Source organism: Polyergus mexicanus, unplaced genomic scaffold (assembly GCF_030449975.1).
Source record: "Polyergus mexicanus isolate NDT 795.1 unplaced genomic scaffold, iyPolMexi1.0 SCAF_13, whole genome shotgun sequence".
Lineage (NCBI taxonomy): Eukaryota > Metazoa > Arthropoda > Insecta > Hymenoptera > Formicidae > Polyergus > Polyergus mexicanus.
Genome location: NW_027223333.1, coordinates 7,947,232 through 7,959,830, shown reverse-complemented (window position 1 = coordinate 7,959,830; position 12,599 = coordinate 7,947,232). Strand labels below are relative to the sequence as shown.

The following is a 12,599-nucleotide window of genomic DNA, read 5'->3' as shown; positions in this document are numbered from 1 at the left end:
TAGTTAAGCGCGTCAGGGCCCTCCATTCGTCCTTTCTATCTCCAGATAATATTTACCTTGTCTTCCTCGAGATCGGAGTCTAGACCGCGATTGTCTGGTTGCCTTAAAGTAACAGTTGGCTCTCGTCCGCCTCTTGCCAGCAAAGTGATATGGCGTGGGACGCCGCTGGAAGTCGAGCTGAGATCTAATTTTCTGACATTTCGGATTGAATTCGCGCGAGTTCTTGCCTGCTAGTCGTAGTTTCTTCTTGCTAAGAAAAAAGCTGTAATCTTAAGTAGTGCACGGAGCGTAACACGCGACGGTTTTGCGGGACGATAGCAAGTGTCCTATTTGAACGTCGGTTGTTTTCTCGTCACTTTCGCTTTACGAAATAGCAACTCGAAGAAATGGTCCAGTGATTAGATGTAAATATACTATAATTAGTTGTGAAGGGCCTGATAACATATGTAATTTTATATAATCATATGATATCAGATTTTTTCATAACTAATTATATACATTTGCATCTGACGCCATATTATACCATTTTTTCTTGGAAAGTTAAATAATGAACACTTTGCAAGCGATCGATGCCGTGACCAATCGATCACGATCAAGAGAATTTATATAAAAAATAAATATAGCATAAAAATAAAAATATATTACAAGAAAATATATAAATGTTTTGCTTAAAGATTCTGTAACTAATGTGAAATGTGATTGACTTAATTCTGTAATAATTATTATCTTATTGCATATTAGTAATATATCTTGTTTCTTTTATCTCGCGTTCTTATATTCATCATGTTATATATTTCGTCTTATGTATGTGTGTGCTTTGCATTAATTTTTACTTTCTGAAACATGTTTTGCCGCAAGCGGTTGGATCGCAGAGTGATTTGCCAGGGCATTTCACAATCCGATTGGAAACAAATCAAAATATAAATCTTGTAACTGTATGAAAGGCGAAAAAATATACCGATACGAAGAGAGGAAGAGAGAGAGAGAGAGAGAGAGGGAAAATACAGTGCATAACATATTTTAATATTATCGCATTTACATATGGTTACTGTATATTTTTTTAAATTATTATTATATCATAATATTAAAATTTGATAGAATTTAACGAAAAAAAAAAGACATTTCTCGAAAATTTATAATATCAATATTTTCTGTTGCGCTGTTATTAAATCGCTAAAAACTTAGCCGCCAATCAAAGAAATAAATTTTTTCTCCATAAATATGATTCCCTCTATCACAGTTTGTCGTTTTTTTTCTCCCTTTTCCTTCTCATTTATATATGTATATATGTGTATACATGTATATATCAACAGCTAAAACACGATCGTCGCAGGATGCGGAGTCTCGCCTCTCGTAACTATATTTCCTCGCTCGTTGCCGAATACGGCGGCGTCCTTCGCGTGTCGCTTATAATTCCGACTGCGTGTCTGATAAAATTTACGTGTACGTACGTAGAGACGTCGGCTTGCGCGTCGACTTGTGCGTCGTCTTTCTTGAAATTTCGCGTCACTTCTTCGGGGTTATCTGCATAATTCTGACGCGGCGCGAAATGCACTGATTTAATCGAGTAATTGAATCGAATCTCACAAAACTACCATATATCCCTTGTAGATGTCTTATACAGTCCCTTGCTAACGATTCAAAATGAATCGCAGATCTTGTCCATACCGCTTGAAACTAACTCTGCTTTAATTAAAAATTATTAATGCCATCAAAATGCTGGATGCTGGAATAATAAGGATTAATTAAAGTTTCATTTTTCACTACGACTGTGATAATTTTCTAATTAAATATAATATCATCATATATAATCATATCACAGTTAGTTATGATCGTTCATATAATCTTCATTCATCACCAATTTTTATTTTACTCATAATAAATCAAAATATTATAGATTATAATAAAAACGATAGAGATATACAAATTTAATATTTCGTATCAAATAATATTGATTCAATTATAATGTACACGCGATATATATGTATAATTTCTTATACAAAGCATTTTTTGAAATATCAAGGAAATAATTATTTTAATTTTGTTCGATGATATTGTTAATCATTAGAAAACAATGTACGACTTCCCCATTACATGTATATGGTATGTATATTCACACATTACATTAAGAGAAATGATGCACGTACTTATGGATTAATAGTGATCCTGCAGTGTAAATCTGACTAATAACGAGCGATAATGGGTCTCAACGGGCATGCTGTTTGCGCGAGTGCGTTTACCGTCTGATATACTTTGTAAGACTAAATGATCTAACACATTAACCATAATTGATATCACATTTACAATAGTGATTTATTAAATTCCTCTATTTATCTTCATATTTTGTCGCACTTTGATGACGCACTTCCATATATTCTGAATATATTAATTACAATTATCGTAAATATAAAGACTTATTTTGTTTTAAAATAAAAGTTTTTTACTTTTGTTTTTATCAGAATAACGTAGTTTGGGGAAAAAAAAAAACCAAGTTTGCGGCAAATTGTCTTTACAGACAAGTAAATTATTTATAATAACTATAGATTATTTATAGATTAATTATAGATTATTTATATATATTAAAAGAAATATAAATAAATAATTTAATTATTGCTGATTTTAAAAAGGGAGATTCAAAACTCATTCATTCACCTGCGGCGAAGACTAATGCAATCATTCGCAGACGCGTAACGATTAATTCGCGATGTGTACATGTGCGAAGGACAGTAGTTTCATAATTCAGTGATGACACGTATGAGTTTACGCGCTAGGGCACGTGTCTCGTCATCGCCGTTGCTGTGATAGGATAGATATGTAGGTAGGTAGCAGGTACGCAGTTTGCATTCGTCGGAGCTGTTTCTGCAGTGGCGGCTTGCCAGACAACTCGGTTATAACGATTGAAGTTTCGTCGTGGCGTGGATTACATCCTCGTAATTGCGCGTACACTTCGTGCCTCCGCATCTTGCGAAGACAAGAGAGAAAGAGAACGAGCAACGTGTGTGGAGTTTCCCTTAAATCGCAGGTGAAACGAGGAGAATCGAGGGGGAGGAGTGAGCACGGCGGGAAAGATATGGAGAAGTGAAGGAGGAACAGGGAAGAGGTCCTTGCACTCGTCTTGACGTCTCGTGGGTTGACGTACGACCGCTGACAAAAGTCCCCGAAGCAGAGATGTTCGAGGTTGATCCTCCTCCTCTTCCTCGATTCTCCACCGCGTTCTACTGTCTTCTCACTTGGGAATTATAACGTGATAACGTCTCCGTACGCGCGCTGATAAGTGTCGAATGCGTAGTTAGCGCGCAACGCTTTGTCCTGAAGGATTATTTTGCACCTTGCAGGAAAATGTGCCGAGCATCCAGCATTTTGATGGCATCGAGTATTATTGTATATTGTTCCTGAACAATGAGCCGTAAAATCCTCGTAATATATAGCGTAATTTAAAATTCAGTATTAAATTCAAGATTCACCCTTCGAATTCATTAAATTATCGACATATTCTGCCGTACGATAAATCATGAAATTTTACTCGAAATTTTATTATTATAAAAAATAATCAGTGTTTAATTATTTTTCTTCTCGTCTTGAGATAATACTTTTATATTAAGGGCAAATCGAAACATTATAATTGTTAAGAAATAAACTTTTTAAATTTAGCTAAAATCAGCAACAGAACGGATGCATTATAGTTGAAAGCTATCATTTTTGCGCACGTGACTCACGTGTAACTCACGTGCGTGATTGTTGGATATCAGGCGGGTAATAATGATTTGACTAATAATTATGATGTTTGACGTTACTACGCACCGTTCATTAACGAATAATCCACAATACGCATTGGTATCCACACTAGCAACATCAGCAGGTTCCGCGGCCATAATACGTTACCCCGTATAAAATATATCAAGTTAAAGTATATCGGGAAAACAAGACACTCGAGATTTGAAGGCGCACGAAGCGTTATCGAACTGCCTTACTGTCGTACTTCGTAATCTACTAATGAAACGAGAAAAAAATGATGTAAAAAAAAAAAGCTTCTGCGAATCGTTCTTTTATTACATTCAGAATCAAGATTCAGAATTTAATTCGATGATATTATCACGCTTTTGCCAAGTACACAATTAATTCAATTAGTCTCAAGAAATTAAGTATACTCCGCAGAAACACGCCTGTTTTTTCATTATTTTCGCATTATTATTTAAATCCGTTTTTCTACTCTTGTAGCGAATCCGGTTATTTTAAACACTATTTCCACAGCAGCATTTCATATGCTGCAACGAGGGAAATAAAGCAAGCTATATGTCATCATCTCTGATTCGTTTGTTGTTATCAACGCTGCACGTCGGATGAGCCATATTTACGCGCAATGCCGTATAATGGGAAAAAATATGTTCCTCTCTCTCGCAATGAACCGCGTATTAAATTTTTACAGAGTATGATTGAAGTTAGAGACATAATTATAGCTCTAGCTATGCGCTCTGTAGAAACATCTATCCCTCTCAAGTCATCACAAAATTCGTATATATGCGTTAATTAAAATTTTTTAATCACGAAAAATCTAGACAGATCGCGCAAAGCGATGTTCCCATATTTGAATAGTTCTATCGCATTATTTGAGAGATCGCGAATCTATGATAATACATTGTTATATCTTTTTGTTAAATAATTTAAATGCGAATTTATAACAACCAACAGTTTATATTAAGAGGAATAAAGTAACAGAGAAAGAGAAAAGAAATATAAAGTAATAGTTTAATTTACTATTAAAAAATTAAAATAAAATAGCTTTATTAATAAAGCGAATTTGAATTCACTACCGTTGTCTCTGAGTTTATTAATACTAATTACAAATCATATGTTTCTTTCAGACAGGTATGCTGTCGATTGTCGTGCCACCTGATTTCGATCCTGAAGCTACATCAAGCGACATGATGGTAGGCGAGGGCGGCCAGGTGAATATATTTTTTTATTTTACGTCATTGTAATTTTGATTTTAATTATTAAAAAAAGATCTTTAATTAATAGCAATTAAGAATTAACACGTACGCACACAATTTTTGTCTCGTAACAAGAAATATATTTTTCTTTATATTATTGTTCTGTTGAAATACAACGTCAATATCGACGGAATGTTGCTTTCGATCAACAATTAACTGCCGACTCAATTTCGAAGAATTCATCCGCATACGGAAATAAATTTGCGGATAAATATGCCAGGAAGAAAGATGCGCTATGGCGCGACTAGGCCGGAGGTCGTTAAATAATTTACCCCGTGCAGAAGCCGTGTCATGAATAAACGATGGTTTATTACTTACAAATGTGGGCTGATTTACGTCTGTAGTAAATTATCAGGGCAACGTTATTCCGCTTGATTCATGCCGGAGAAATCTATATCGGAGAAGGGCAATACGCGCCACGAGTGTGCAACGGCTCGCGGCTGAGTCTACAAATAACTTGCAACTTCCGCTATTCGTCGTCATTAACGTCTTGAGCACGGGATTGGTCTTACTACTAAGATGCTTAAATCGTCAGGAAGTCCATAATGATAGCGAGTTAAAAGTATTAACTTTGAAAGCACTTGTATACGTGCGTTATTATTAAATCTACAAACTAATTGTCACATTTAGATGTCAATTGCAATTTAAACATAAAAAGCGAATATAATGTATTGTATCGCATTTCATGATATAATTCATAATAAGTGATTCCGTACACCTGTTATTATTATTATTAGATGGCGTTAGGAACTCGAAAGCTCATTGCCGCAAATACCAAATCCCGCCAATGTTCCCGTCCCTGAGCAAGATCCCTCCATTCGCGACCCTCGTACCCCATTTCGTTAAGATCCATTCTAATATTATCTTCCCACCTACGTCTTGGTCTACCCAATGGTCTTTCTCCATTAGGTTTAGCAATTAGTATTTTATATGCGGTTCGATTCTCGTCCATATGCGCCACGTGACCTGCCCATCTTAATCGACGCGATTTTATGACGTTAATAATATCCGGACTATTGTATAATTGATGTAATTCTACATTATTATAATTCCGTACACCTGTTGCAAATACTATTTTAACGTTATCATATAGCGAACTCGTAATTATTATTAAATGTAATTTGTATTATTAATAATATTTTAATTATAATTTCATTATTTTACGCAAAATAAAAGAAATCGCGATATTTTGATGATTATAGTTTGTTACTCTTTGAAGAAAAATATATAGTCGTGTTTTCGCGATACGTAATCACTCATAAGTAATTTATTTGATTTGATAACTTTCTGTGCGCGTAATTGCAATGACACGACGTCGTACGTGCATAGCCAATTTTGACGTTACGCGCGAATGAAAATAAGTCATCGGTGAAAATAAGTGACCTGTTGCTTACAATTCATATTCCGTGGCAGCCGCGCAATTTTAATGAATATCTCATCTCATCCTCGCGTTCTTCAGCACGCATGGCCGACGGTGTCGCTCGAATAAAGAATATTGCGCTTCTCTCAGAATGTCTGACAGACGCTTTTACGAAGACGCGACAGCAATACAGAGCCCCTCTACATCGTGGATCATTTTAAACTTTGAAATTATACCGACGCGCATAGCAAATCTTCCTATTATTATAAGCTTCCGCGGTTGGTTATATACTGAAAATTGTACTACTGTCAGTTTATATAAGTTATCTACTTCTTTTGACGAGATTGTCGGGACACACGTCTAAATATCGTATTCCTTTTGTTACAACAGAATTGTATAGCCTGTCTAAAATATAATTTAATATTGATTTGGAAAATCGTAGAATTATACAATGCGAATTTTAAATGTTCTACTGCGATAAAATAAAATTTCTCTCTCGTTTTTTAACAAAATTTTTTGTATACACAAGCTATGTTAGATATAGTTAGTTTGTACTTTCTAAAATGCCCCATTTATACAGTGCGTATTAAAAATATATAAGTGTATAGGAAATATATTAAAAAATATATTATAAAAAGAATTTTAATTTAAATATCTTCAATAATTTTACTTCTGATAAATAATTTCATCACATACTATATATGTATATATCTATTCTTAATTTGGCATTCTTAATAGATATGATATCCATCAGCGATAAATCTAAAAATCGTAGATGTCAATTGTTGCGATAGCGTTCAAAAAAAGTTGATATTTTCATTGACCCGGCACGCTAGATAAAGTTCATAAAAAATTGAAATTTCAATCGAGATTCGAATTTGTGAATTCGTTTCCTCACGGAACAGTCCGAGTCTATCAAGATAAATAAGTAATTTTGCCGGACTATAACTGTTATTATTATCTCTCTTTCTCTCCCGTATTTACCAAACTCTTACGTAAAAATCTAAACAGATCTAAACTAGCAGATTTTTCACGGCATGTCGCTTTTCATCGTGCGAACACGTTTTTACACGCGCAAAATAAATAAATTTTGATACAACATTTTCGAACTCGTTTCTTTCTTAATTCAAAATTGATTTTTAGCGAAACTCTTGTCTTGTAAGTTTCTCCAAAGTCTCTTGGAACGGAAGATACTTTTTAAAAGAACTTTTTAATTGTTACTGGAATTTCGAATTATACTTTCAATAGATATATTTCTAGCCCGTATGATCATTTATTTCGAAAATTCAGCGTAAATTTAACTTGAAAAAAATGTATATGAAATCGATCTATTCATATCCGCGTTTCGATGAAATCAATATTTCCGCTCTTATTTCAAGTACAAAATTAATAACAAAATAATATTTTGTATAAATAATAAAGATATTAATAACATATTAATTGATTTATATATTATCTGCTTGTCATTTTTTTAAATCTTTAAAAAGTATTTTCAATAAATCAGATTGCGTTATGACATAATCAAAATTTTAAAGTCATGTATCACACTAAGTTTAATTATTTTATATGCCTTTTTACATAAATTTTAAACACTAATTTTAATCCTCCAATTTTTTTTTTTTTTAAGAATCGAGTGAATAATACTCAGTTTATATTCTTTTGAAGGTAGCTATGCGAACTGTATGTATGTAATAACTTACATTACACCTCGGAACCGTGCTAACACGATATTTATTTAAAAACGTCACCGATATTGCAAACTAGCAGGCAAGCGTGTCAGTAGAATGCAGGCCAACAAACAGCGCAGTATGCTGCGACACGTGTCGTGTCGTTAATTGTCAACATGCCGTTTATATTTTCCATTGTAGAACAGATATTCATTCCGCGTACGTGTTTTGCAACTCGTAACCTATCCTATCTTTTGCATTCATTTCGAACATGCGTAACTCGGTAACTGATGAGAATCAAATTGATAATGGATGGATCTGTGAATGTAACATGCCGTTGACAAATTTTAAAAATTAAGCCGATTTCATGGTGCCTGATTTCATTCATTCAAAAATAGCTTCGTATCATTCCATTATTCAAGCGCCAGCCAGAAGCAAAAATATCGTTAAACTGAGCATCCGTTAACGAGAATTCGAGAAGGTTCGATAAAATCGGCCGTGCAAGCGCGCGGTAGAACTAATAACCGAAAAAAAAGAAAAAAACCGCCGGATATTTCATGCCCCTCGCGACCATAGATTCGTTTTCCGCTCGAATATCCGCGCGAGCCGCCATTGTTTCGGACAAACGTCCTCGCGCGTACGTGTTTTACATAGAGAGAGAGAGAGAGAGAGAGAGAGAGAGACGCGCATTTTTCTCTTCCTCTCCTCCCCTCTCTCGTTTATATTTCCAAATATATATTTGGATGAAGCACGGCATTACAGTGGAGTGCAATAACGAACTCGCTTCTCTTTATAATTCCGGTTTCATAACACGTACAGGTGAAGTTAACGTGCCGGGCGAGAGGCGTACCCGAGCCGCGCGTATCCTGGCGCCGAGAAGACGGCAGGAACATTATAATTCGGGAGCCATTTCCAGGAAGCACCCCGAACCAGAAGTCTCACGGTAAGATTTAATATAGATGGCACGCCCGCCCTCTCGTCGCCGCACCGCGCCGTTCCGCCGATATAGAGAGCGGAATATACAATTATGTTTTCCTTAGGCGCGCATACCGCGCTTCGCGATCCCGTTAGTATTCAAATTCCCTCATTACGAACCGCCGTTTCCGTACTTTAAGACGAATTTCGCCCGGAAACCGATTCCGCTGATGCTCCGAAATAATGCCTTTGCCAGCGACTTTCGCTCAATGGCCGGCCGCGCCGCGGATTCATTCCGCGGATCATTAAGTAATAATGTTGAATTTAATATTGGACCAATTATGAAACACGTGCCTACTACCTTCCTTGTTTTTTCATAATTTATGTCCATATTAAAAGAAAAGAATCGCACAGTTTATCGAGAATTAGCTTTTTTTTTTTCAGCTATACTTTTTACGATTAATTTTATTCTCTTAATTATCAATTTTCATTTCTATTAAATAAAAATCTATTCGATATTAATTCTCTACTCTCGATCAGTTAAAAAAATATATTCTTTCATATATCAAACAGATGCAAACTAGATTGTATATTACAAAAAAAAAAAAAAAAAAAAAAAAAAAAAAAAAAAAAAAAGACCGCGAACGTCCGGCTGAATAAAATTACTGCGTCTTCCTTAAAGTAGATATTCATAAAATGATCAGAACGTTGATCTCGCAAACCATCCCGCTTCGCTCTCAGCTGTCTTGCAAGTTCCAGCTAAACGATGTATTTAGTATTCACTTCAGCGTGGTGTTACTAATAGCAGGCAAATTTCACCATACTGTCGACGCGGTCCACAGCAAGGATGCATGCCGCTGCAACCGATGGATGCAGCGTATGCCGGGCGCGATCTTGCACCTCCGGGCGACGGCTTATTGTCGGCATTACAATCGCAATGATTGCCGGAAGGAGACTACCGATCGCGCGACCACCAGCTAACGCGGTTACGCGAACATTTCGTATTCAAATGTTAAAAAAGTAAATGAACGAAAAGGAGAAAGCGGTAATGTGAGAATTTTTAGATTTCCTCGTCCTATAAATTATATTTTTAGAATCTGTCATTTAAGATTCATCATCATTATAAATATTTTTTTATTATCGAGCATTTAAAAGATATCGTCTGTCAAATGTAACCTTCTCTAAATATATATATATATATCCTTTTTTTTTTCATCTACGCTTAATTAACAGAATGCAAAACACTTTTGTCTCACGTAATTGATAGGTCAGGTAGAAAACGCGGAGAAACTCAGAATATTTGGAAAGTTAATTCTTTTACAAGCTAAATTACGACATAATGTAACGGGAGGCCGCAGGTGAGGAAGGTTCCTGCGTTTGTTTACGATATTTCGCGACAAGAAATAGCTGCAGGTGCAACAAATTGCGCTCGTCTTATCCGTATGCGCCACTTTGTTGTTTGCATCTGAAAACATTCATCGGTATATAATATGCAGTTATTTAATCAAATTGTTTATTTTCATTAATTTATACCGTATTACGTTGTTTCCATTAATTTATACTGCATTTACGCCAATATCAATGTGCGCTTCAAATTTCACGAAAAGTAAATATACATTTCTTTAACATTATTTTGAAGGTATAAATAAATTTGTAAACCGTGAATACGAATTCGTATTGAAAACGTAGCATACGAAATATAATATGTATTGCATGTTCTACAATAAAATATTGGAGAAGCGTAATTAGCACGAATATAATATCATTAAGCGCGTTTGTTATTTTATTGATCATCGCCCGCTTTTGTAATAGGCTGTTCGGTTTTTTTTCCCATTCACGCGCATCTGTATTTAATAGTTTTCATTAAATAACAATAGTCAAAAACAATAAGTTGTTAGCTAATGTTTCTGTTATAAAAACATGCGATTAAGTTAGTATAATTATTATGCAATTGTCAGACAAAAAGTAGCTTTAATAAAGCAAGAAAACGTATTCTCCCTCTTTCAAGTTAATTATTAATTTTATTTTCTATAATCATTACTTTCTCTAAGATGAACTTAAATAATTCTAATCGTATTTTATCTTTGTATTTTTATCTTCAGTTTTTTTTCGTTCTCTTTACATATCTAATATGTCTAATAAAACTTTGCTTATGTTGATAATCATTTGTTTTAAAAAAATATGTAGATATAAGATATTATTAAATTTTAATATGTATATGCATTCATAATTCATGACCCGATTTGCAGAAAATAACTACGAAAAATCTATTAAATTATTTGTGCTGTACAATGTAAATTAGGTCGACTAAATCTCGTTATTTCGAAAAAGAAGTCTTGCTTTACATTAGTGGAAAAAAATCTTACCGCTTAAAGCACATGGACGAGAATGTTGCGGTGCGCGCGCGCAATCTCATTTCGAATGTGCTCGGTCTTATTCGACTTTAACGTACACCGTTCTCAGCGTATGCTATAAACGAGTTTTTGGGCGAGGAGCTGAAGCTGACGAAGATCTCGAGGAACGAGATGGGGGTTTATCTGTGCATCGCCAGCAACGGGGTCCCGCCCGCGGTCAGCAAACGTATTTATATCAACGTTCATTGTAAGTAATAGTGATTACGATCCGAATCGTTGAACCAGATATCGTGCATCTCGATTCCTCTATGCCAAGAGGCTCGAGAAATGCAACCATATCTTCCAATTTCGATTTACAGTTTCGCCGGTGATTCACGTACCCAATCAGCTGGTCGGTGCGCCCTTGGGGACCGACGTGGTCCTAGAATGTTTCGTCGAGGCATCCCCGATGTCGATTAACTACTGGGTCAAGGATCCGAAGGGTAAGACAACATTCGCTAAAAAACATTTCCGCACTGCATGCTGTAATTATAGTTCCGTTATCGAATATTCTCGTGCCGATATTCTAATGCAATATACGTACTATGTAATCATCGTCTTTTAAAGATTTCATAATATTTATCAATCTCATCATTCAAAATATTGCCCGTAGGTATATTCTTTATTATTTATTGTGTATTGGAAATATTTTTTCAATTTGTTATGTTTATCAGACTGTTGTAATTATATAAATTGCAGTATAAATTGCATTCTGATTGCTATCAATATTTCAGTAATTTTAGATAGACACTTAACAGGAAAGGAAAAATTTTATAAACAAACTTATTTAAAGAAATGAGAGAGAGAGAGAGAGAGAGAGAGAGAGAGACTTTATCGTGCCGATATATATATATATATATATAATTAGATTCTTTCGATTATGCCTTGAATTACACCTTTTTTTCCTTGAATTAATTTCGATTATATTCCTTGATAAATAAAATTACTAAGATATTAAGAGAGCACTCAAAATGCAATTTATAAAATAAATGAACTTATGCGAGTAATTATATAATTTTCATAAACGATCACGTATATATAACTTCAAAATCTATAAATTTAAATAAATCCTCTGTAAGACTTTCCAACTCTTGATCGATATGTGATGTGTATATATTATATTATTTATCGATATATGCTAATATTCCAATTATATTAATAACTTAGTTCTATTTTCTTTTTTCCATACAGAAAATGTATTAACTGTAATAATAATTAACTTATGCAACAATTTTCACTTTCACGCGAAACGGAATTATCGTTTAATGTAACA

At 34.6% G+C, this 12,599-nt stretch overlaps 1 protein-coding gene across 1 annotated transcript in view; it reads left to right on the top strand.

Moving 5' to 3' along the window:
* The window catches only part of LOC138938571 (lachesin), an 86,961-nt gene that overhangs the window by 69,514 nt on the left and 4,848 nt on the right, over positions 1-12,599 (top strand). The window contains exons 5-8 of the mRNA XM_070305641.1: positions 4,863-4,946; positions 8,838-8,961; positions 11,397-11,534; positions 11,647-11,769. Of these exons, the coding sequence (XP_070161742.1) occupies positions 4,863-4,946; positions 8,838-8,961; positions 11,397-11,534; positions 11,647-11,769 (469 nt within the window). The remainder of the gene's footprint in view (positions 1-4,862; positions 4,947-8,837; positions 8,962-11,396; positions 11,535-11,646; positions 11,770-12,599) is intronic.